Source organism: Typopeltis vanoorti, chromosome 5, assembly GCF_054136105.1.
Source record: "Typopeltis vanoorti isolate ZY-2024b chromosome 5, IOZ_Tvanoo_1.0, whole genome shotgun sequence".
Lineage (NCBI taxonomy): Eukaryota > Metazoa > Arthropoda > Arachnida > Uropygi > Thelyphonidae > Typopeltis > Typopeltis vanoorti.
In genome coordinates, this window is record NC_143553.1 from 163,155,497 (window position 1) to 163,182,291 (window position 26,795).

At 38.0% G+C, this 26,795-nt stretch overlaps 1 protein-coding gene across 1 annotated transcript in view; it reads left to right on the forward strand.

The window, feature by feature from the left end:
• The window catches only part of LOC150107016 (cell adhesion molecule Dscam1-like), a 754,963-nt gene that overhangs the window by 335,068 nt on the left and 393,100 nt on the right, over nucleotides 1–26,795 (forward strand). The window contains exon 13 of the mRNA XM_090393540.1: nucleotides 7,377–7,550. Within this exon, the coding sequence (XP_090249666.1) occupies nucleotides 7,377–7,550 (174 nt within the window). The remainder of the gene's footprint in view (nucleotides 1–7,376; nucleotides 7,551–26,795) is intronic.

Genomic DNA, 26,795 nt, shown 5'->3' on the forward strand with positions numbered 1-26,795 from the left:
GACCCATGTGCTGCAACTTAAATATCGGCTTATCATGTGGCACCCTATCAAATGCCTTCACCAAGTCTAAGAAAATTGCAGTATATGCCTTTACTTCATCTAATGTTCTTGTAACTTTATTATAAAAGGCTAGCATATTGCTAAAACAAGAGCGTCCTTTCACAAATCCATGTTGATTCTCACAGATAACATTACCCTCATCTGCCCAATGCTGTACACGGTCCCTCACTACTTTCTCCAAGATCTTAACAACTACTGATGACACACAGAATGGCCTATAATTAGACACTTCCAGTCTGTTACCACCCTTATGCAATGGCACTATCTTACCTTCCATTCCGTGGGCACCTTTGCCAAATCCAGACTTTCATTGAAAAGCCACGTTAAAGGTACTGTCAATTCCCTAGCACATTCTCTCAAAACTCGTGGCGGAATACCATCCAGTCCCACAGCTTTACTGACATCCAGAGTACTCAGTATCTGAAACACACTCTCCTCCTGTACCTCCAGACCTCGTACCAGTCCTATCCCTCTAGCATTAAAACTGACTCCTCTAGGATGAAATACTCCAATAAAGTGTTCATTGAACAATTCCACTATGTCCTCTGCATCAGTCACTCTATTCCCATTTTTATCCCACAATATCATTCTTCCACAGTCATTTCTCCTCCTACTGGCCACATAGCTAAAAAATTCCCTAGGATTTTCTTTGGATCTTAGGGCCAATCTCCTCTCATATTCCAGTTTCGCTTTCCTTACCACACTAGTCACTCTTCTGGCCTGTGTCTTATATTCCTCATGCATCTCTTCACCTATCTCCTTATATCTCTTCCATAGCCTCTTTTTCGCATGCAATTCCTGTTTAATATTGTTTGTCATCCACTTTACTCCAAATTGCGTCCTCTTCTTCACTCGTGGTATACACCTTACCATTGCTGATAACAAATATTCTTTCACAATTTCCCACGCACTGGTGATATCCCGGCCTTCCAATTCCTCCCTCCATGAAACTTCACGAAATTGATGTCTCAGACTATTATAATCACCTGCCTTATAATTCCACATGAGTTCCCGTCTCTTTGATACTCCTGCATGTCTATTCATTTTCCAAGTCAACACCATATGGTCACTCTCTCCAACTGGTGGGAGAGACGTCAACTCAGTTATTATCAACTCTTCTGATGCTATAACCAAATCCAAAATTTTTGAACCTCTTGTTCCCTCTGTTACATGTTGCCTAAGACATTTGTCCCTCAAGAATTCTAGAAATTCCATTCCCCTATTGCTACATGCATCTTCCTCTCTCCAATTTATACTACTGAAGTTAAAATCTCCCATAACAATCATTCTTCTTGCACTTGCCAAACTTAGCTGTCTAAACATCTCCTGGTCCCCATCCTCTGTGCTCCTGGGTCTGTAGCAACACCCCACTAAATATCCTGTCTTGCCTACCTCTACCTCACACCATACGCTCTCAAAATCATTTATCTCACTTCCTTCCAAATTCTCCACTCTTAGAGGACATAGGTCATCACTTATCATAAGCAGTACCCCACCACCACGCTTTCCCCTCCTATCCTGACGAAAAATGCTATACCCAGCGACTTCTATTCCTGTTGTTATATCCCCTACTGTCAACCATGTCTCAGTGATCGCAATAATTTTTGGCCAGGCTGATGCTATCTGTGCCACCAATTCCTCTCCCTTATTCCGGATACTCCTGGCATTAGTATACAGCATATAAATGCCATTGTTTCTATACCCAGCATTATCGCTTCTGGACTCCACTGGGCTCAGTGTTACCTGACATTGTCTCCCTTCTCCCAAGTATCCATTCCCACAAGAGGCCACCCCTGCTATCATCCTCCCTGGGACACACTGACTCGTTCAGAACAGCAATCTCTCCAGATGCCTACGTCCTTCCTCATTCAAATGTAAACGGTCTCTCGCATACAACTCCTCTCTTTTCTCAAACACACTCCAGGCATCCACATATACCAGTCCTCTCTTGTCACACATTCTCGCTATTATGCCATTCAATATCACCGCTCTTCTGCTCAGCTCATCATTATCATACCTAGGCAACATGCACACTATTTTTCCTCTCTCTGTCTTCTTCCGTACAGTCTCAAGCAAAAATCTCATATCTCTCGCTGCCCGACTTACATTACCACTCAAGTCATTCGTTCCTACCATCACAATCATCTCATCCACCCTTTCACCTCTCTTAATTGCCATAGCCACCCTTTCTATTGTTCCTCCTGGCAAATACTCCTCACGCATCCTATCTTGAACACCACGGATCATTGAGTCGCCATACATTATACCTCTTACCATTCCCTCGCTCCTATTGTTTCCATTCTCTCCTCTTCTTTCATTCCCATACCTCTCTCTTCTACTGTTTCCATTCTCTCCTCTTCTAGCACTCCCATACATCTCTCTCATTCCCTCTCTCCTACTGTTTCCATTTTCTCCACTTCTAGCACTTCCATATCCCTCTCTCATTCCGTCTCTCCTACTGTTTCCATCCTCTCGGGGGTGTCAGTTTAATGCAGCAAAATGTAAGGTCTTGAGGTTTGGGAAACATCGATGGGATGCTGCATACTCTATGGGAGGAGTTATACTGGAGGAAGTAGGGGAGACAAGAGATCTGGGGTTGATGATTGATAGAAACCTGAAGTTTAGGGGACATATTGCAAAAGTGGTGAAGGTAACACAGAGGATTGCTGCTATTATGAGAAGGACACTGACCTGCAGAGATAAGAGGGTTATCATTCCGTTGTATAAGTCTCTGATCAGACCACACTTGGACTATTGTTCTCAGATTTGGTCCCCAGGATTTGAAGGGGATAAATTAACTGTGGAAAGGATACAAAGACGGATGACAAAGATGGTTTCAGGACTGTACAAGGATAGTTATGAGGATCGGCTGAGAGAATGTGGACTGCAGAGTTTGGTGGATAGAAGAAGGAGAGGTGATATGATTGAGACTTTTAAACTGTTGAGAGGTGGTTACAGGGTTTACACTGGGGAGTTCTTTCGCTTGGTTGATCAGCGGGAAGGAGTGATGACAAGAGGCCATCCCTGGAAGTTACGAAAGGAAACTGTGAGCAAGAGGGTAAGGAGTGGTTTCTTTGTGTGGAGGGTGGTTGAGCCGTGGAATGCATTGCCTGATGGAGTGGTGGGAGCGAGAACGGTCAGTGAGTTTAAAGAGTGGTATGATGGACTTTGTGTTTCTCAGGGGGGGACCTCCCCTCAGTGAGTCTTGACAGACTTTATGTCTTAGGAAGGACCACCCTCGATGAGTCTTTTGACTCCTTGGAGGCCTGAATAATAATAATAATAATGTCAAGTTTTTCCCTAATATCCTCATTTTTAATATGATATTGACATTTATGCCATCTGTTCATGCCCCTAATCTCTCTCAGGACTCTCATATCTGCAGTCTTTAGTCAAGTGTTTTACTTCTGACCCAGCTTTCAGATCCATAAGTTAAAATTGGTTTGAACACTGTGTTGTATACATCAAATTTAGTGTTTTTTTGACTAATTTCTCTCTTATTCCATATAAATTTATTCAGTTGACTTCCTACCATACCAGCTTTGTTGATTCTGTTGTCTATTTCCATATTTAATTTACCATCTTCACTAAAAATCGTGCCTAAGTAGCTGAAATGTTTTACTTCTTCTATTGGTTCTCCATTCACAATGTAACTGATGTTTTCAATGCTTCTGTCTATTTTCATATCTTTGTCTTGTTATTGCTGACCTTGTTATTGCTATTATATCTATTACAATAGTTATTCTATTTAGTCAGGGAATCTTGCATACTTCTAGTGCATTTATTGAGAAGTATAACGTCATCTGCATAAAGCAAAGAGCTGACGTTAACATCTCCAATTTTGATATCAGGATTAATACCACTTTCCTTCATAATGTGATCCATATAGATAATAAATAACAGAGGGTATAATGTACATCCTTGCCTGACACCAGATTTAACATAAAACCATCTTCCTGTACTTCCTTCAATTCTAACTGCTGACTTACAACTCAAATATAGACCAAGTATTCCTTGATATAATGCCCCACTGACACCGTATAAATGTAACGTTTTGAATAGCTTCTTTCTTGGCACCTTGTCATATGCCTTTTCCATATCTACAAAACTTAAATACAGATCGTGGTTATATTCCCATGACTTCTCAACTATTTGTGATAAAGTGAAAATCTGATCCTGAAAGCCTCTATTTGGCCTGAATCCAGCTTGTTCTTCACCAAGCTTTTCTTCCACAATCCTTCTCAACTGTTTCTCAAGTATACTTGCATAAATCTTACCAGGAACACTCAGTAGAGATATACACTTAATTCTCACATTCAGTTTTATTTCCCTTTTTATATATGTGTGTACTATGACAGCTCTATTCCAATCATCCGGAATTCATCCCTTTGTCCCAGGCCTCTGAACTATGCAGTGCAACCACTGTAAGACTTTCAACCTCCATACTTGAGCATTTCTGGTCGAATATCATCATTTACTCCAGCTGCCTTTCCACATTTCAGACTTTTGATGGGTTTTTCTATTTCAAGTTTGGGTAGATATTCCTGATCGCATGCCTGTACTGTCACTGATTGTTTCATTTAGAATTTTTTGAAGTAATTACTCCATACTTCAAGGATATCTTTTTCTCCAGTTTTTATATTACGTTTATCATCTCAAATTCCTTTTACAGCACTCTTTCCTCCATTTCTGAGCTTCTTCAACAACCTCCAGAATATCTTGCCACCTTCTTGATATTTATTTTCTATGTTCTTATCAAAGTCTTCCCATGACTTTTGTTTAGCTAGTTTTACACAGTGTTTAGCTTTCTTACATTTGTATTCTCTAAGAGCACAACCTGACTTATTTGCCAGTAACTATTGATATGCTTACGTCTTTTCATTCACTGCCTCTTTAACTTCCTGTGTCCACCATAGAGTTCTGATTTTGCTATCCTTGCAGACATATTCACCACATGCCTCTATGGCTGAATTAATCAATGTTTTTTTCAGGGCTTGCCACTCAATCTCTGAAGTTTTTGTTATTATTGTTATTAAGACTCATTGCAGGAGGTCCTTCCTAGGAAACACAAAGTCTATCAAGGCTCATCGTGGAATGTCCGTCCTAGGAAACACAAAGTCTATCATACCACTCTTTAACCTCATTGACAGTTCTCGCTATCACCACTCTCACCTTTCTTAACTTCCAGGAATGGCAATTTGTCATCACTCCTTCTCGCTGTTCAACCAAGCGAAAGAACTCCCCATTGTCAACCCTGTGACCACTTCTCAACAGTTTTAAAGTCTCAATCATATCACCTCTCCTTCTATTCACCAAACTCTGCAGTCCACATTCCCTCAGCCGATCCTCATGACTAACATTGTACAGTCCTGAAACCATTATCTGCCTTTGTACCCTTTCCACAGTTAATTTATCCTCTTCAAATCCTGGAGATCAAATCTGAGAACAATAGTCCAAGCGTGGTGTATACAATGTAAACTGCTTTATACAATGGAATGACAACTTGTTTACCTCTGCAGATCAGTGTCCTTCTCAGTGTTGAAGCAATCCTCTGAGTTACCTTTACCACCTTTGCAATATGTGCTCCGAATTTCAGGTTTCTATCAATCATCAACCCTAGATCTTTTTGTCTCCCCAATTTGGTTCCTGGTCACAAACTCATTCATTTTTTCTTGAATAATGTTTGTGTATTTTAGTCTACAGTTCACATTTGAGAGCTGCTCAACTTTTATTTACTTTAAAACTTTCTTAAATGTTCTTCTTTTCAATATGAAATTCAATTTTATTTTGCTCAAGACTATGGTGATCACTTCCAATTTCAAATTCTCTGTACACTCTAGTGTTCTGTACTAGTGAGTAAACATCACTATCAACAATAACATGGTCAATGAGACTGATTGTTTGCCTCTTCTCTCTATGTGAATTTGTGCACATTTTTATGTATATTTTGTGCACATTGTGTTAGTAATAACCAGTCCATGTCTTTAGAAGAAATCCAACAGGTATTTTCCCATTATTATTAGTTTTGCTCTTTTCTCCGAATTTTCCCAAAATATTTTTGTATGTCTGACAACCATTTCCTACTCTGCTATTTAGATCCCCAACAAGGACCAACTTTTTATTTTTCATTGTGTCAATTGCTTTCTCTAAAGACTCAGAAACTGCCCCCACTTCTATCTTAGTAGAACCTTCTGTGGCACCATAGGCACAAATAAGTCTCATTGTCCAGTTCCCCATTCTCATATTTGTCCAAATCACTCTACTTGACACTGCCTGCCATTCAAGAAGATTAGTCTCGTATTTAGTGTTGAATACAATGGATACTCCTTCTTTTCCTTGATTGTCATTGCATGAATATAACATTTTGTATTTACTGCTCAGAAAGATCTCACCAGTTTTTGTCTTTTCTGTTTCAGTAACCTCTATTATGTTGATCTGGTATGTATCTAATTCCTCAGCTATCTCCATTTCTTTGCCATTCAGGCTTCTTATGTTGATAGTACCGATCTTAAACTCTGGTATTGTTGAGTTAGGGTGTATTTTAGGATTTGTTCTAGTAGCTGACTTTTCACTGTTTTTCCTGGTTCCCCTGGCAAAAATAACGGGGGGGGGGGCCTTGTTTAACCGTGAGACGCCCCAGCTGGCATGAAATTCTGTCATATTGTACCATTTTTTTTTTATTTTGGTTTAAGCCAATAAGAATACAATTTGGTCTGCTAAATCCGAAATTGTCAGCCCATCCTTGTTCGTTTAATATCCAGGTAGATACCTAACAGGGTGCACCATAAGAAGGTGTGGATTGGACATTAGGTCAGAAGCCCTAGTCGGTTCTGCACATTCCTTTAAAGGCTGTGTGGAGGTCTCCTCTCAGTTATATGGCTTTGACTCTTAAGCACCCCAAAATTATAATTACTTTATATTTTTCAAATTGTAAGATAGAGATTCAGGAAAATTAACAGTGAAATTGATGATTCTTTAGGAAGTGATGAATAGAAAATAATGTATAGAAAATAGTCAAACATCTTTGTTTTGTTTTTTTCATTATTATTTTCTATTCATTACTGAGATAAAAATTACTGAGATAAACAGTAATTTTTGTTTAAATCAAGAATAATTGAAATTATTTACAACTGCATGGTTATTTTGCAAATAATTTCGCTTTATTTTACTATAGATGTTACTTTGACTAGATGAAATTTTCAAAATGCTATCTCTCTTTATCACTTGTATTTACTCTAAGGAACACATTGATTATTTTTATTTATTAGCTATGAAAGTATAATGCATTATTTTACTAAAGTTTTTCCTGGACTTAGGAAGGCAGCCTGAAGATTTTCAAGGTATTCATTCAAGTTATCGTAGAAAGGTGTACGATAATGGAACACTGTTACTTGTAGAAGCTGAAATTGCTGATGGTGGCTATTACCTTTGTCAGGCAACTAATGGTATTGGTGCAGGATTGAGCAAGGTTATTTTTCTTACTGTACATAGTAAGTGCCAATATGTAATACAATGACTTGTATTTTCAATAATTAATTCCCTAATTTATTTTAACATTTGTTGATTTATTTTTCTTCTGCAGGATAAGATCACTGACAGATTATTACTCCATTCTGATAGGAGGAAAAAAAATCTTTACTTTTAAATATTTTATTGTGCAGCCCACATTTCCTTTTGGGGAGGTCTTGTCTTAATAATCCACCCACATGAACTGACAAATGTTAATGAAGCATAGGAAAATATTGCAGAGGATATCTAAGAAGTTGAGTGATAGTGGACAAAATATGACTGAGAGTATGAAAGAAGTGTTTGAAAGTAATGTGAATTATCAGGTTTTAGCAAGGAGAGAAACATCATGCTTATGCAGAGTACTTAACAGGACAAACATTGTCCAGTGATATGGCTCAAGCAACTCGAGAAACGTGTGGCACAGTAGAAAGGAGAATGAAAGTAAAAGTGAACAGAAAAAGTATAAAAAAACAAGAAACTGGAAGTAAGGAGAAAATATTGTATGGAAATTCTACAATAAAAGGTGTATTTTATGAAAATGTGAAGAAAGCATATTTCCTCTATGTGAAGATCAAGGATGTTAGTGAAACTGTTAGTTTGTGGAGAGGAAAAGTAAAAGAGTCAATTTTGGCAAGCACAAATGATTTGAAAGGTGAGAAATGTGCATTGAGCGAAGATATGAAAGAATTCCTGGAAAACAGTGGGGGAAAAAAAAAAAAAGAATGAAAAAGTAAAGACCAAATCTGCCTGGATACATCTGAATAAATCTATAATAAATATAGAAATATAGAATAAATATAGGAATTTAGGGACAGAAAACACACGTGTTGAAATGATTATTTTACTTATTATTAATAAAATTTTATTAATAATAAGAAAAATAAGGTAGGTGTAAAATGGATGAATGAAGAGATTAAACATGAAATACAGAGGAAAGGGGCATTATGGGAACAGCATAAAAGAAGTGGCAATAACTAACTAACTCCATGAGGATTACAGAGACCAGACAAGGACAGTGACTAGGTTGGTTAAGATGTTGATAGTTTATTTTTCACTTGGTTAGAGTATAATAAATTTAGTTTAATCCTTTATCCAAGTGTGAGCAAACAAAGTTTGCGCCTGAAAGTATCTTCAGGACTGTAAGTAAGGTGGTACAACACCAGGACAACTCCTGGTGTTGTACCACCTTACTTACAGTCCTGAAGATACTTTCAGGCGCAAACTTTGTTTGCTCACACTTGGATAAAGGATTAAACTAAATTTATTATACTTGGTTGGTTAAGGTAGCAAAAGTAAAGTATGAGCAGCAGTTAGCTTATGAAGCCAAAAAGAATCCTAGGGAGTTCTTTTGATATGAAGCCAGCAAAAGAAAAAACTAATGATTATGGAAGGATGACATTGATTGGAGAAAATGGTATAAGGACAACTGTTGCAGAAGATATAGTGAAGTTACTTATTGAGCAATTCATAAAGATCTTTCATTCTTGTGAATGTGACTTCATGGAGAGATTGAGAGCAGTTGATGATGGGGAGGAGAGACTGACTGTAAGTGAGTAAGAGGTGTGTGGGGAATTAAGCAAACTTGATGTTAATAAGGCTTCATGACTTGATAATATATCATCACATATTCTGAAGGAATGTGCTAGGGAGTTGACATCTGCCTTGACATATTTTTATAATATGAGTCTTGCAGTGCATCAAGTTCCAAAGGAGTGGAAGGAAGGGCATGATCATGTTTGTGCTGCTTCATAAGGGAGGTGATAGAACTGAAACAACAAATTATAGGCCTATCTGTGTCAGATGTTGCGGTTAAGTTGTTGGAGAAGCTGGTGAGAACTAGGATCCAGAATTGGGTGGACAACAATGTTATTATTTTTGATGGACAGCATGCATTTTCTAAAGAGAGGTCATGTTTAGTAATCTACTTACTTATTACAATAAGGTGATGGCTTCCTTGGACAGAGGAGAGGGATAGACAGTAATATACTTAGATTTTGCAAAGGCTTTTGTTAAATTACTGCATGATAAGTTGATGTCATACGAGAGCAATTGGGGTTGGATATTAGACTAGTGCATTGAATTGGAGACTGCCTGTCTAATAGGTATCAGCAAGTTGCGTATAGGAGTGCAATATCTTGGAAGAGGAAAGTCACTAATGGTATGCCTCAGAGGTCTGTTTTAGGGCCATTGCTGTTTATTTGTCAGTTGTTTGTAGATGATGCAAAGTTGGAACAAACTATAAAGAGTAGAGAAGATGTTGTGGCCTTACAAGAAGACTTGAATAAATCGAGTGAATGCATAAGGGAATGGGATGTGAATTCAATGTTGCAAGATGTAATGTAAAATTTGGGAATCAAAGATGGGTATGTAGAATTTATGCTTGGTGGGGATATATTGTTGCAGGTGGAGGAAATAAGAGATCTTGGGGTGATAGTGAAAGGATCTGAAATTTAGTGGACACATTGCCAAAATTTTGAGGACAACACAAAAAATTCTGGGAAAGTTGCGGAGGACTCTGACTTGTAGAAGTAAGGAAATTCTTGTTCCATTGTATAAGGCTTTGATTAGGCTACACATGGACTACTCTGCACAGATTTGGTCACTGGTTGTCAAAAGGATGAAGAGATAAGTTAAAGGGAGATGGTAAATCCCGTTTTATTTTATAGCCGGGTACGAAACTCTTATCGAATCCATAGAGTTTCATGCTGAAAAAACTATCGGCGAGCCCAAGTGTAAGTAATCATTTGGGTAGTACAACACCAGAGCAACTCCAAGCAAAGGTGGAGCAAGCTCCGTCACTAACCTTAATATTCTCTCATAATGTAAAACACAGTTCCTAAGAGACGTATGTATACTGTTTTACATTATGAGAGAATATTAAGGTTAGTGATGGAGCTTGCTCCACCTTTGCTTGGAGTTGCCCTGGTGTTGTACTACCCAAATGATTACTTACACTTGGGCTCGCCAATAGTTTTTTCGGCATGAAACCTTATGGATTCAATGGATTTTGATCCGAGTTTCGTACCCGGCTATAAAATAAAACAGGATTTACCATCTCCCTTTAATTTAACTTATGTCACCGGTAAAATAGCCTTTTGGCTTATTATCATAGGATGAAGAGATGTTGGAAAGGTCCAGAGACAACTGACTAAGGTAGTTTTTGATCTCTGGAATGTTGAATATGAGGAAAGGTTGAGAAGATGAAGTTTACAGAGTCTAGTGGATATGAGGAAGAGGGGGTGATATGATAGTGACTCATAAGTTAATAAGGGGTTGTTATAGGATCAGTGTTGGAGAGGTTTTACAGAAAATTGTGGGAGATCAGGGAAGAACCAGAGGTCATCCTTGGAAGCTGTATAAGGAGGATGTGAGCAGGTTTCTTTGCATGCAGAATTATGAGTGATTTGAATGCCTTGCCTGAGAGCGTGGTGTCTGCAGAGAATTTGAGTATGTTTAAGGTGTGATATGATGAGCTGTGTGTATGACAAAAGGACCACCTAGATGAGTCTTTGACTCCATGGGATCTTGAGATAATAATAATAATAATAATAACAATATGATAGGACAGAATTTAGAAGACGGCCATGATCATGAATGAATCAATGGGAATATTGTGCATGAAAAATTGTAGGCAGTTATAGATGTATGGAGTGAAATTGATGGACGAAACAACTTATCTATGCACGATGGATGGCATTTGAATGGTTTGGGAGTTAGATGTATGGAGAATATGTTATTCAGTGAGAGGCTGGAAGTACAAAACAAGGAAAACTAGATGAAGAGAGGGGATGCAGTCAAGCACATTTGTCTAGCCATCCCTGGGACAAATGAGTGTGATTGCAGAAATGATCGTGCACTGCTGTGTCCTGGGTTTTGAACCTGAGGAGGTGATCATTATATTACACTGCACAAAGGTAATTGTGGGTCCAAAGGGATGTTGAAATGTATGTACACGAATGCCAGAAGTATCAGAAATAAAGGGAACAGTTTTTGGCATTGGTCAGCTCAGCTTCATTAAAAATTATCTGCATCAGTGAGACATTGTTGACAGAAGATGCTATAGTTACAGTCATAAAATGTCAGAGGTATTTTCAGGGCGAATGGGACTTCAATTAGCAAAATTAGAAGTTTAGGAGGATTTTTAAATCTAAGGGGGGGGCAATTGATTTGAGTCTTATCTGGTGCAGTATAGAGGCCAACAGTACCAAATATATTGTCCAACAGAAAATAGATCAAGGAGTGCACAGAAAGATGTGGATGCCAAACATTGGCAAATTAACATGATTAGCACAGGCCAAGCAATTATTATGGGAGACTTCAAATTTGGGAACATAGATTGTAAGGTGGAAAGAGTGCATGGCAAGATAGAAATGGAATGTATATAGTTCTTCGTTCTTCTTCACCCTTAGTCTATGCAAATCATTCAGACACTATAAAGGTGATAGTTCTGATATAGTTTCTCCAGCTGTTTCTGTCCTGGGATCACCTTAACAAGGTGGAGAAAGAACAAAAAATCAGTCCATTTTCTAATGTTATCTATTCAGGTGATTCTAGGTCATCCCTGGTACTTTTTACCAGAAGTCAAACCCTGCAGAATTAGAAAAAAGTATTTAGTAGATTGGAGCTTTATAAAGTGCCAGGAGTTGAGCAGGAGAGAGAAGTATTCTTTTCCTTTCTTTTAGGCTTGCACGGTGATCCGAATGCATTTTTGGAAATTATGGAGACAACTACCGTGTTTGGATAAAAACTTTAGTTTAATATTACTAAAATTTTTTTTTTTTCCACCAGAGGTCAGGCCAACAATTGTGGTAGCGGTTAGGCAGTGTCTTTAACGAACCAGTATGATTGTAGTATAGCTTGTTTCCTGTGTATATTTGTACGCTCCAGAAGATGACCTTGACATAAAGGTCGAAAAAAAAAAAAAAAAGAATGAAAATAGAAACAAACAAAAAAAAAACAGCAAAGTTTCTTGGAAACTGAAGAAACTATAGACTTGATGTGTTCATGCCAGAATAGATTGGGCATGAGAGTTAAACCAATGAGACAAAATTGTTCCTGGTTGGCAAGAGGAATATTGTCAAAAGTGAGGGAAAGAGCAGAATGGTCTTTCTTTCTAGAAATGAGACAGGGCTAGAACTTCGTTTTGGGGGCATTAAAATTGACCAAGTTATCCTCACCCCACTTGAGCAAGAAAAGGAGATCAGTGTTTAGAAGATTGGTTAAAGAGGATCTTGAAGCAAGAGTTACCTGAGCACTTGTGGTTTTGAAAATGAAAAAGACAAGCAGAGAGTACTGTCATCAGCAAAGCTATGAATAAGACTGGATGTCAGGGAGAGAAGATCATTAATGTATAGGAAGGAGTATAGGTAATAGTACTGAGTCCTGGGATACACCAGCATTAATTGAAAAATCTGATGAAAGCAGACCATCTAGTATAACCCACAATTGAACAGCCAGAGAGGAATTGGCGATCCATTCCCAAAGATTGGAGGAATACTACAGGATGGTAGCTTGGTAAGGAGCAATTCCAGACTCGATCAAATTCCTTGAAATATCAAGAGCAACCATTTGAGTTTCTCTGAACTTTTCCATGGCTTACGTCCAAAGGTGGGTGAGGTTAGCAAGGAGGCATGTTGTAGAATGAGAATTGCGAGAATAAAGGGCAATCACCTCCTTCCATGTCGGTGAACACCATGTGCATCATGTGGACTTTCAGCAAAAAGACGAGAAAAATACTAAACCTGGAGACTAAAAAATCTTCTGATTTTGGTGGTATCTGTCCTGTTGTACTCAAACATTGTGCTCCAGAACTAACATTTGTCCTTCATCTCTTCAATCTTCTCACCTGGCATCTATCCGATCCATTCCAAAAAAGAGAGATAAATGCTTACCATCAAATTACTGACCAGTTGCTATCATCACCTTAATCTTATCCAGAATAATTGAGAAAGTTATCTATAGTCGACTTATTCACTACCTAGAATCTTACCAGTTAATCATCAGCCATGAGATGGATCCCACCAATTCAGATCCACAGCTGATCTCTTAGCCTATGTCATCTACCACTGGACATGTGCCATGGAAAGGTTCTGAGAAACATTCACTTTGCCCTTGACATTTCCAAGGCTTTCAATCATGTTTGGCATTTGCCTTCCTTCGGTCTACCTGCCATCCTCTATCTATCTATCTATCTATCAATTTCCTCTTCATCTGTGCTAAGGCCATCATCTACAGCTTCTGCCTAAAACAGACAAGAAATAACCAGCACCCATCCATCACTGAAACTGCACAAACCCTCATGTATATCCTCCGTCGGAAACTAAAAAGCAGGCTTTTATTGGAACTTGAGTACTTCAAGGAAACAAGACCTGTCGAAATTCATAGACGAGTGGAATCCAACTGGTACCCTCTTCTGGATTGATGACGACAATGCGCTTCATCTGAAAGATAACTCAGACTGAAACTGAACTGTAAATTTTGAATTCATTTATTGCATTCTCTATTGTATACCCAAAAGGAAAATGTTTCTTTCTCTGTAATATATATACTTATATACTTATAATATGTAAATAGTCCTTGTTACTTATCGTCTAATGTATATTTTAAGTTAAATAAAAAAAATTTCAGGACAGCAGTCGGCGTTTTCTCTGTTTGTTCAGTGCATGTCGTAGTAGACGGCATCCTCTCTTTGATCTTTGCCACTAATGCAGGAGCATCTCAGTGCTCTGTTCTATCACCTACCCTCTTTCTCTTTTATATAAATGACCTACTCTCTGTCACCACAATCCTATTCATAGTTTTACTGACAAAAGCACACTCCATTCATCCTAACCTTAGACAAATCATGTATTTCTGACATTCCTAGCACCAAGATCATCTGCAATTAGTGCCTTAAGCATTGATCCCCATACCATCCTTCGCTATGACAAAGATAACCTGGTCACTCCTTCATGCCACCAAAACACAGTCCTGACTTTTCTCTTACAAAAGGGATCTCAGACCACCTTCCCTTACCTTCAGTAATATACACATCACCAGACAGGATCACATCTCTCTTCTTGGACTGACATATACCTCCAACCTCTCCTAGCACAAACACATTATATAATTAGCATCCTCAGCCTCTAAAAAACTAGTCATTCTTTTCCACTCAAGAAGCTATTTTATATTCACTCAGCTACTAACCCTATATAAATCCAAGATACACCCATCCTTTGAATAATGTTCACACATTTGGGATGTGTGAACACGAAAATCTTAAAAATTCTCAATGCTGTCATAGTAGACGGCATATAATTCAGCTCATAGATGATCCTCCCCTCACAGGCTCACTTCAACCTTTGTCTCACAGATGCAATATTTCAGCTCTGTGTACTTTTGGGTACCTCCATGGAATTCATCATCATCATCACGAACCATGGGCTCACTGCCCGTTGATGTCTGATGCCTGTTTCACTATCTTCTTCCACCTTTCTTTGTCCAGTGCACAGTGTCACAGTTTTTGTACACCCATTCCACATCAGTCTTTTATATCGTCTATCCATTCTCTGTATGGTCTACCTCTTCTGTTTAAACCATCCAAAATACCAAACATAAATGTCTTTATCTTTTGGTCCTCACTCATTCTACAGACGTGTCCAAATAATTGCAGCTTCCGTTTTATAATCTTCTGCATTAGATTCATTTTTGGTTGTATCTTCTGATAGAGCTCTTCATTGGTGATTTTCTGTAACCATCCTATTCTTAGAATCTTCCTGTAACAAGTTCTTTCAAATGCCAAAATTCTTTTTCTTGATTCCTTATTTATTACCCACGTTTCAGATCCGTACAGTACACCGTTGAAGATGCATGTTTCCTATACTCTTCGTTTTGTTTGCAGACTGATCACTTTACTTTTCCAGATGTTATCCATGGCCTTCAGATTTGTTCTTCCCTTTGCAATCCTGATCTTTATTTCTTTTTTACAGTCCAAGTCATATGTTAGTTTACTTCCCAAATATGTGAATTGTTCTACATTTTCTATATCAGTTCCATCCACTTGTATCTTTTGTTTCATGTTCTTCTCACCAAATACCATTGTCTTTGTTTTTTCAAAGTTCATAACAAGTCCAAATCTCTTCCCTTCCTCATTTAACAGTTTCAGTATTTTTTGTAATTCTCTTTCGTCTTCTTCAATAATAACAATGTCATCTGCAAATCTCAGATCGTTAATTCTCATTCCATGTACAGATATTGCTTTGGCATCTTCTTTCATTTTATCCATTGCTCTTTCTAAATGTGCAATGAAAATGCTTGGTGATATAGGGTCTCCCTGTCTGGTACCTCTGCTTGTTTTAAACTATTTCCCCAAATCATCACCTATTCTAACTACTGCGAATGAAAGAAGAGGAGAGAATGGAAACAATAGGAGCGAGGGAATGGTAAGAGGTATAATGTATGGCGACTCAATGATCCGTGGTGTTCAAGATAGGATACGTGAGGAGTATTTGCCAGGAGGAACAATAGAAAGGGTGGCTATGGCAATTAAGAGAGGTGAAAGGGTGGATGAGATGATTGTGATGGTAGGAACGAATGACTTGAGTGGTAATGTAAGTCAGGCAGCGAGAGATATGAGATTTTTGCTTGAGACTGTACGGTAGAAGACAGAGAGAGGAAAAATAGTGTGCATGTTGCCTAGGTATGATAATGATGAGCTGAGCAGAAGAGCGGTGATATTGAATGGCATAATAGCGAGAATGTGTGACAAGAGAGGACTAGTATATGTGGATGCCTGGAGTGTGTTTGAGGAAAGAGAGGAGTTGTATGCGAGAGACCGTTTACATTTGAATGAGGAAGGACGTAGGCATCTGGAGAGATTGCTGTTCTGAACGAGTCAGTGTGTCCCAGGGAGGATGATAGCAGGGGTGGCCTCTTGTGGGAATGGATACTTGGGAGAAGGGAGACAATGTCAGGTAACACTGAGCCCAGTGGAGTCCAGAAGAGATAATGCTGGGTATAGAAACAATGGCATTTATATGCTGTGTACTAATGCCAGGAGTATCCGGAATAAGGGAGAGGAATTGGTGGTGCAGATAGCATCAGCCTGGCCAAAAATTATTGCGATCACTGAGACGTGGTTGACAGAAGGGGATATAACAACAGGAATAGAAGTCGCTGGGTATAGCATTTTTCGTCAGGATAGGAGGGGAAAGCGTGGTGGTGGGGTACTGCTTATGATAAGTGATGACCTATGTCCTCTAAGAGTGGAGAATTTGGAAGGAAGTGAGACAAATGATTTTGAGAGCGTATGGTGTGAGGTAGAGGTAGGCAAGACAGGATATTTAGTGGGGTGTTGCTACAGACTCAGGAGCACAGAGGATGGGGACCAGGAGATGTTTAGACAGCTAAGTTTGGCAAGTGCAAGAAGAATGATTGTTATGGGAGATTTTAACTTCAGTAGTATAAATTGGAGAGAGGAAGATGCATGTAGCAATAGGGGAATGGAATTTCTAGAATTCTTGAGGGACAAATGTCTTAGGCAACATGTAACAGAGGGAACAAGAGGTTCAAAAATTTTGGATTTGGTTATAGCATCAGAAGAGTTGATAATAACTGAGTTGACGTCTCTCCCACCAGTTGGAGAGAGTGACCATATGGTGTTGACTTGGAAAATGAATAGACATGCAGGAGTATCAAAGAGACGGGAACTTATGTGGAATTATAAAGCAGGTAATTATAATAGTCTTAGACGTCAACTTCGGGAAGTTTCATGGAGGGAGGAATTGGAAGGCCGGGATATCACCAGTGCATGAAAAATTGTGAAAGAATATTTGTTATCAGCAATGGTAAGTTGTATACCACGAGTGAAGAAGAGGACGCAATTTGGAGTAAAGTGGATGACAAACAATATTAAACAGGAATTGCATGCGAAAAAGAGGCTATGGAAGAGATATAAGGAGATAGGTGAAGAGATGCATGAGGAATATAAGACACAGGCCAGAAGAGTGACTAGTGTGGTAAGGAAAGCGAAACTGGAATATGAGAGGAGATTGGCCCTAAGATCCAAAGAAAATCCTAGGGAATTTTTTAGCTATGTGGCCAGTAGGAGGAGAAATGACTGTGGAAGAATGATATTGTGGGATAAAAATGGGAATAGAGTGACTGATGCAGAGGACATAGTGGAATTGTTCAATGAACACTTTATTGGAGTATTTCATCCTAGAGGAGTCAGTTTTAATGCTAGAGGGATAGGACTGGTTCGAGGTCTGGAGGTACAGGAGGAGAGTGTGTTTCAGATACTGAGTACTCTGGATGTCAGTAAAGCTGTGGGACTGGATGGTATTTCACCACGAGTTTTGAGAGAATGTGTTAGGGAATTGACAGTGCCTTTAACGTGGCTTTTCAATGAAAGTCTGGCTTTGGCAAATGTGCCCAGGGAATGGAAGGAAGGTAAGATAGTGCCATTGCATAAGGGTGGTAACAGACTGGAAGTGTCTAATTATAGGCCAGTCTGTGTGTCATCAGTAGTTGTTAAGATCTTGGAGAAAGTAGTGAGGGACCATGTACAGCATTGGGCAGATGGAGGTAATGTTATCTGTGAGAATCAACATGGATTTGTGAAAGGACGCTCTTGTTTTAGCAATATGCTAGCCTTTTATAATAAAGTTACAAGAACATTAGATGAGGGAAAGGCATATACTGCAATTTTCTTAGACTTGGCGAAGGCATTTGACAGGGTGCCACATGATAAGCTGATATTTAAGTTGCAGCACATGGGTCTGGATGTCAGATTGGTCAACTGGATTCAGGATTGGCTGTCTGATAGGTATCAGAGAGTTGTGTATGGTGGAGCAGTTTCCAGGAGGCAGAGCGTTACAAGTGGGGTCCCACAGGGCTCAGTACTAGGACCTATATTGTTTAACCTTTATATCAATGACATAGCCAGTGGATTGCAGGGGGATATTCAGTTGTTTGCAGATGATGCGAAGCTGGGAAGGATTATTAGTAATAGTGCAGATGTGGTAGCCCTGCAAGAGGATTTAAATAAGCTAGATAGATGGGCAAATGAATGGGGTTGTCAGTTTAATGCAGCAAAATGTAAGGTCTTGAGGTTTGGGAAACATCGATGGGATGCTGCATACTCTATGGGAGGAGTTATACTGGAGGAAGTAGGGGAGACAAGAGATCTGGGGTTGATGATTGATAGAAACCTGAAGTTTAGGGGACATATTGCAAAGGTGGTGAAGGTAACACAGAGGATTGCTGCTATTATGAGAAAGACACTGACCTGCAGAGATAAGAGGGTTATCATTCCATTGTATAAGTCTCTGATCAGACCACACTTGGACTATTGTTCTCAGATTTGGTCCCCAGGATTTGAAGGGGATAAATTAACTGTGGAAAGGATACAAAGACGGATGACAAAGATGGTTTCAGGACTGTACAAGGATAGTTATGAGGATCGGCTGAGAGAATGTGGACTGCAGAGTTTGGTGGATAGAAGAAGGAGAGGTGATATGATTGAGACTTTTAAACTGTTGAGAGGTGGTTACAGGGTTGACACTGGGGAGTTCTTTCGCTTGGTTGATCAGCGGGAAGGAGTGATGACAAGAGGCCATCCCTGGAAGTTACGAAAGGAAACTGTGAGCAAGAGGGTAAGGAGTGGTTTCTTTGTGTGGAGGGTGGTTGAGCCGTGGAATGCATTGCCTGATGGAGTGGTGGGAGCGAGAACGGTCAGTGAGTTTAAAGAGTGGTATGATGGACTTTGTGTTTCTCAGGGGGGGGACCTCCCCTCAGTGAGTCTTGACAGACTTTATGTCTTAGGAAGGACCACCCTCGATGAGTCTTTTGACTCCTTGGAGGCCTGAATAATAATAATAATAAAATAATAATAATAATAAACTGCATTCTGATAAACATCTTTTAATATAGCTATTAGTTTTTTATCAATTCCATAGGATTCCAGACCTGCTAATGTCACTTTCTGGTCAATACTGTCAAATGCTTTCTGAAAATCAACAAAGCAAGTATATATGTTTTTGTTTTTCTCCTAGCTTTCTCTGCTATTAACCTCATTGTCAAAATCTGTTGAATTGTAGTTCTATCCTTCCTAAATCCTGCTTGCTCATCTGCAAGGTATGCTTCCAATTGTGTTCTCAATCTTTCTGTCAATATGATCATCATCACTTTACCAAGGTGACTTATCAAGGCAATTGTTCTATAATTTTTACATTCTAGCTTATTTCCTTTCTTGTATAATATTTCCATGGAATTGGCAAACATCATTCCTCCACTTATTATTGGGCCTGTTATAACAGCAGCAGCAGCAGCTACCCAACATCACTTTTCAATATGGCTGCAAATATGTCAAACATATGTCTCCTCTTCCTTATTTATTTCATCTACCTCTGTCCTCTGGCACAGCCTTCTTCATGGTCTGTTTGCCAACAACTTCAACATCCAGTTCTTTGAGAAACATATCAATAGATTTCTTCTTTCTCATTCTTTATATGTACCTCAAACACAGCACTGACATGCTATAGGTTGTTGTACCACTTGTTTATGGGATAAATATATAAAAAAATTAATAAAATGTATGTAGAAGTTATTGACTTCACTTTCTTAGTATATGGGATACTTAGTATATGAAATTAAAAAAAAAAAAAAAAAGAATATACAGAGGATGATCGGTTAACGAACATAATCCGTTCAAACGCAATGTTTGCTACCCGAATTGTTCGCTAACCAATCATCGATTTACCATAGATTTTTATGAGAATTTGATTAATTCATTCTGGAGACCCAAAAAAATAAATAAAAAATTATATAATTTCTTACTACGTTTATTTATAATAACAATAATACATACATAAACAGTCTTGCATTTTCATCAGTCATATTTTTTTTTCTGTTTGTGGGGCATTAAAGAATCTGTCCAATGTCAATTGCTTTTCTCTTTTCTTCAAGATTTTTTGGAAGTGATTAATAGCATCGTCGTTGTAGAGATCCCCAAGCCTATTGACCTCAACATGGTTTGGGTGCCATTCTGAGACCATTGTTCTGACATCCTCCCACTTCTTCAAAAGATCTTTAATAGCAGATGTTGGCATGGTCCTCTTTCATCTTCCTATTTTTCAGAAGAAAACACATCTCGCTGAGGTTCTTGGTGTTCTTCATTCAAGAGTTCTTCTATCATCAGATCATTTTGATGTTCCATTATGAGCTCTTCAATGTCATCTTCATTCACCTCCAATTCCAGATCTCTAGCAGTTGTCACAATTTCATCCATAATTTCAGGGACATCATCTCCGTCTCCCTGAATGCAGGATGGACACAGCTTTTGCCAAGCAGAATTCAACTGTCGTCGAGTGACTTCTGACCATGCCTTTTGAATTAGCTGGATAGCTTCAAGAATATCAAATTTTTCTTTCCAAAACGTTTTTAATGTCATCGTTGAGGAGAACTGGCATGCTTCAAAACACCGACGAAACAGCACGCGAGTGTAGTATTTCTTGAAACCCGCAATAACCTCCTGATCAATTGGCTGAATCAACGAAGTGGTATTTGGAGGCAGAAACTGAACTGTCAGCCAGGGAAAGTCTTCCAGCAAATTATCTTCAAGGTCTTTTGGGGTCCTGTGCATTGTCCAATAGCAACAGTGCTTTCAATGGCAATTCATTGGTCTGAAGGTAATCCTTAATGCTTAGGGCACAAACTTTAAACAGCCATTCTTTGAAAAGAACCTGCGTGACCCATGCCCTTTCGATCTCTACATTACTTGCAGTCTTTCTTTAATTATGGAATTTTTGTTGAATGCTCTAGGGTTCTCAGAGTGATAGACAAGAAACAGTTTAAGCTTCATATCACCATTAGCATTAGCTCCCAAAACTAACGTCAATCGGTCTTTTATGGGTATAAACCCATGAAATACCGATATACCGACATACCTACATCATGAAAGATGAGAAAAATATTCCTGGGCATAAGTCCAGGAATATTTTTCTCATCTTTCATGATGTAGGTATGGTTCAGCATGCGCTTCCAAAATAAACCAGTTTTATCACAATTGAAAATTTGTTGTGGATAATATCCTTCTTTTTTAATGAATTCTTGAAATTTGAGACAGAACTTCTCAACTTCTTCTTTATCTGCACTAGCAGACTCACCATGCATTACCACATGTTTAATGCCAGATCTCCTTCTAAACTTTGCAAACCATCCAGTGGTAGCCTTGAATTCTATCTCCTCATGTGACGAATGTAGAGTTTGTTTCTTCGGTTCTTCAAAAATTTCTCTTGCCTTCTCTTGAATGATAGTCATACTAGCCCTTTCTTTTATCCAAACTAAAAACAATCTCTCCATTTTTTCATGGATGGCACATCTTTGTTTCACAGATGTGATTTTCGTTACTCCTTTAGCTGCTTGAGTCTTCTTGATTATATCTTTCTTAGCTAAGATTGTGCCTACTGTAGACCTGTTCAAGCCATACTGCCTAGCAACATCAGACATCTTCTGCCTACTCTCTACCTTGGCTATTATCTCTTGCTTGGTTTCTATGGTGAGCACAGTTCTTGACACTCCACTCTTTTTAGGCCCCATAATATTATCAGTTTTTTTTTTTTTTTTAAATAAAAAGTTCAGAAAAGCACTTACAAATATTCAAAGAACAGAAATCAACTAGCTCATAAAAAGGTTATGTATACAACTGTCAAAGTCTCGTTCCAGAAACCGTTCATAGATGGCAGTTAAATACAGTTCTACAAATCTTACACACAGTGTCACTTCTTGTGTTTGTTCTGTGAGGTGTTCGTTATCTGAACATAAAAATATTTCGGGAAAGTGTTCGTTGTCCGATTTGTTCTCGGTCCGAACTGTTTGTTAACCGATCACCCACTGTAATTCTTGTCAAGTATAATATACACAGTTAAGTAAAGAGTATGTGTGAGGAACTATAATGCAAGTGACTACATTCAACTTAGTAAGTGGCTTGGAGCATTTACATTGCATAAGAAGCTACAAGGAAAGAATGTCAATAGCACATGGGAAATGGTTAGGAATTGTTTGAGGAGTATCAGGTTGCATACCCAAAGTCAGGAGTAAATAAAACAGATGAGTTGTAACATAAAGCAGGAGCTACAAAAAAAGAAAACATTCTGGAGCAAGTATAGAGGAAAAAAATTATGAACATGTTTATAATTAATACAAAGCATAGGCAAGAAAGGTGATCAGTATTTGAAGCACTAAATCAGATTATGAGAGAAAATTAGCTAAGTAGGCCAAAGAAAACTGTAAAAGAATTTTTTTTTTTTTGCTATGTGATAAATAAGAGTAAGAATGATTATGGAAAGATTGGGCTGATGGTAGGAAAATGACAGAAGCAAAAGAAATAGTTGAGTTACTCTGTGAGTTACTTTGCAAAGGTCTATCATCCACATTGAGATACTGCAGTTGCTGATGTAACAGAGACAGATAGAAAAATTGAGGTAGATTAGCTGGAGGTGCTCAGCATATTGAACATTATCTATGAAAATACAACAGCAAGATTGGATAGCATGTGGCCCACGTGTTATGAGAATGTGCACGGGCATTGCCTTTGACCAAGTTGTTTAATCTAAATCAGCTCTGCCAAATTTCTGAGGGAGTGGAAAGAGGACACGATAGCTCCTCACTAATGCCAATAATTTTCATCCAGGCACAACTAACCCAATAAAACTCTCACCCTTTGTTACTGATGATTCTTCTGTCATTAGTATACTATTGGATATTAGGATATTATTGATATATCCCCTTGTAATCATAACTGTCCTGCATCTTGTAGCAGTGGTTTTCTTTATTACTTACACACAGTGGTGTGTTGGTAAATTTTTAACAACTGGCTCGCTTTATGAAAAATTTGATTCTTCACAAAGTTCTATTGTATCTTCAGATGTCTTTGTTTCTGCTTCTTCAAATTTTGTCCTTTTAATGTTTAAGAAGTTTAGTTCTATTTCATTTTTTCAACTAACGGCTATCCTTTTTCGACCGCAAAACTCTAACCCTGATTAAAATTATTTTAATTATTAAAAAAAAAAAGAAAAAACCGAAATAAAAACATATATTAAAGAAAATTTTCCTATATTACCTACAACTTACCTATTATCAAATGAAATCCTGAATAAAAAAAATGTAACACTAACATTACCACTCGTAGTCGATCAAATGACTAGAGACTTTAGCCGTCGCGATGAATTTTTGTATTTATCGATAGTGCAACATGTTGCATTTCCAAGAACTTAATGTTGCAAGTTCTTGGAAATTTGCCGAAAAATAAGGCATTATTGTTTATTCAAATACCCAGTTCGGGAGTTTTGATAATGTGTTTGTGTTTTAATGAATACAGACATTGTTTAGTAAATAAAATCGTTTCCAAATTCCCATTCGTAAATTGAGTTTGTGTTTTGTGAATTCTCCTTTATGCATTTATTTTTGATGATAATAATAATAATATGTGAGTGTTTATTATACAATTTCAAAATATTTACGAGAAAAAGTATATACCACCATTCATCATCTATCCTTTCATAAAGAATTTTAATAACCGGCTTGCCCGACTTAAAAACATTAACAACCGGCTCACTAAATTTGAAAAATTTTAACAACCGGCTCCCACGTGCCGGTGCAAGCTGGTCCCAACACACCACTGCTTACACATTTTGATAATTCACAACACCTTCTGTCTCTGATTTCAGTTTAGAGGCTGATATCTATATAACACTTGTATTCCTATTCATGCAGAAGAAAGGTGTTTTTAATTTAGCTCACAGCAAGCATAAATTTTATTTAGAAAAATATAATAGAAACTAACAAGCTGTATACATACAGCGTATAATAAATATCTTTGAATCATCTTTTACCTGAACAGAGTTACTATTCTTGATCTGAAAGGAACTTTAGAATCTATCAAGAAAATTTTATACGAATTCACCTATTCCCTCATTTTGAACCAGTACAAATATGAACATTTTTTTTTTTTCCTCAGCAAATTTAATGTGGCTAGATTAGTTGCTCTGCAGAGGTATGGATCCAAGAGTATAGGGAATTATATCAAATATCTTCAAGAAAAATCCTAACTTTTTTCACATCATCATTATAGCACTCAGGATCTATAGGTGTTAGTTTCATTATTCAGAACTCGTAAATTTTGGCAGTCCTTTTTTTTATTTATTTATTTATTTATTTTTAAGCATGTGAAACATGTTAATGTGTAATTTCCAAATGACAGGATATAATTTTTAAGAAAAAATATGAGTTAACAACAAATTCTCCATTGGTTCTGATCATTGCAGCATAAATGGAGAAATGTGAAGAAGCGGCCTTATCATATCAAAGATCAGTTTCCTCCATACTATAGATGGTTTTTTAATCATGGCCTTCATTCTTCTTACTTTATATCACTATCCAGTATTTTTAATCAGAAATGTGCATTAGCAGTGAATGCTATCTCTAGCCATTGCACACATAAACTGGCATATATTAGGAATGAAGTAAACCTGATGTTACCTGATGATAAGCATATTATGACATATCACTAAATGTGTTAAGGGAATGTTCTAGGGACTTAATAGCAGTCTTGCAATACTTGTTTAACAAGAATCTTGTAACAGAGTGAGTCCTGAAGGAGTGGAAACAGGATAGAATTGTTCCACTTCAGAAAGATAATCATAAGTTGAGGCTATGAATTACAGGCTGATCTGGGTGGTTATGGTGTTGGAGAGGTTGGTGATGGCTAATGTCTACAATTGGGTTGATAATAATAGTGTTCTCTGTAATGGACAGAGTAGGTTTGCTAAAGGTAGGTCATATTTTACTAATTTTATGTACCAGATCTAAGTATGCTACTCTATGTGCATTTGCATTTCCTTATTCCTTGATGCAGTGGACAAGGAATAAGGAAAAGCAAATGCACATAGAGTAGCGTACTTAGATTTTGAAGAGATCTTTGATAGATTGCCACACTGTGTTTGCAACTAAATTGGAACAAATGTTATATACTATATTAGTGATTTGGGAAAGTGATTGGTTGTTAGGTATCAGAAAGCTGCATATAGAGTAGTGGTAACCCAAAATAGGAAAACCACAGTGGTGTGCCACAAGGACACGTTTTCAGATTATTACAGTTTAACTAGTATATTAATAATATTGGGACAGGGATAACTAGAGATATGTTGCTATTTGCAACTGATGCAAAGTTTTGAAGAATAACGATGAATTTATCAGATAATATGTCCCTACGGAAAGATGTAAATACACTTTTATGAGTGGGCAATGGAAGCTACAATGCTTCTTGCAATGTTGCAAATATATAAGGTTTGAAATTTTGTGCCAAGTATGGGATGTGGAGTATACATTCAGTAATGAAATTTATAAGGAGATAGAAGAAATGGGTGCTTAAGGGTCAAAGCTGTATAACTGAGAGGAGCCCTCCACATAGCCTTTAAAGGAATGCGGAGAACCAACCAGGGCTTTTGACCTAATGTCCAATCCTCACCTTCTCGTGGTGCACCCTGTTGGGTATCTACCTGGATACTGAATGAACAAGGATGGACTGGCAATTTGAGATTTAGCCAACCAAATTGTATTCTTATTGGCTTAAAACAATATGATGGTATATATTGTTGGTAATGATAGTACAACATGACAAATTTTCATGCTGGCTGGGGCATCATCCGGTTAAACAAGGCCCCCGTTGTTTTCGCCAGGGAACCAGGGCGAACGGCGAAAAGTCAGCTACTGGAAAAAATCTGAAAGCACACCCCAACTCAACATCACCAGAGTTAAAGATCGGTACTATCAACATAAGAAGCCTGAATGGCAAAGAATTGGAGCTAGCTGAGGAATTAGATAAGTACCAGATCGACATAATAGGGGTGACTGAAACAAAAAAGACAAAAACTGGTGAGATCTTTCTGAATAATAAATACAAAATGTTATATTCAGGAAATGACAATCAAAGAAAAGAAGGAGTAGCCATAGAATTCAACACAAAATATGAAGCTAATCTTCTTGAATGGCAGGCAGTCTCAAGTAGAGTGATGTGGACAAATATCAAAATGGGGAATTGAACAATGAGACTTATTTGTGCATATGGTCCCACAGAAGGTTCTACTAAGGTAGAAGTGGAGGAATTTTTTGATGCTTTAGAAAAAGCAACTGACACAATGAAAAAGTAAAAGATAGTCCTTGTTGGGGATCTAAATAGCAGAGTAGGA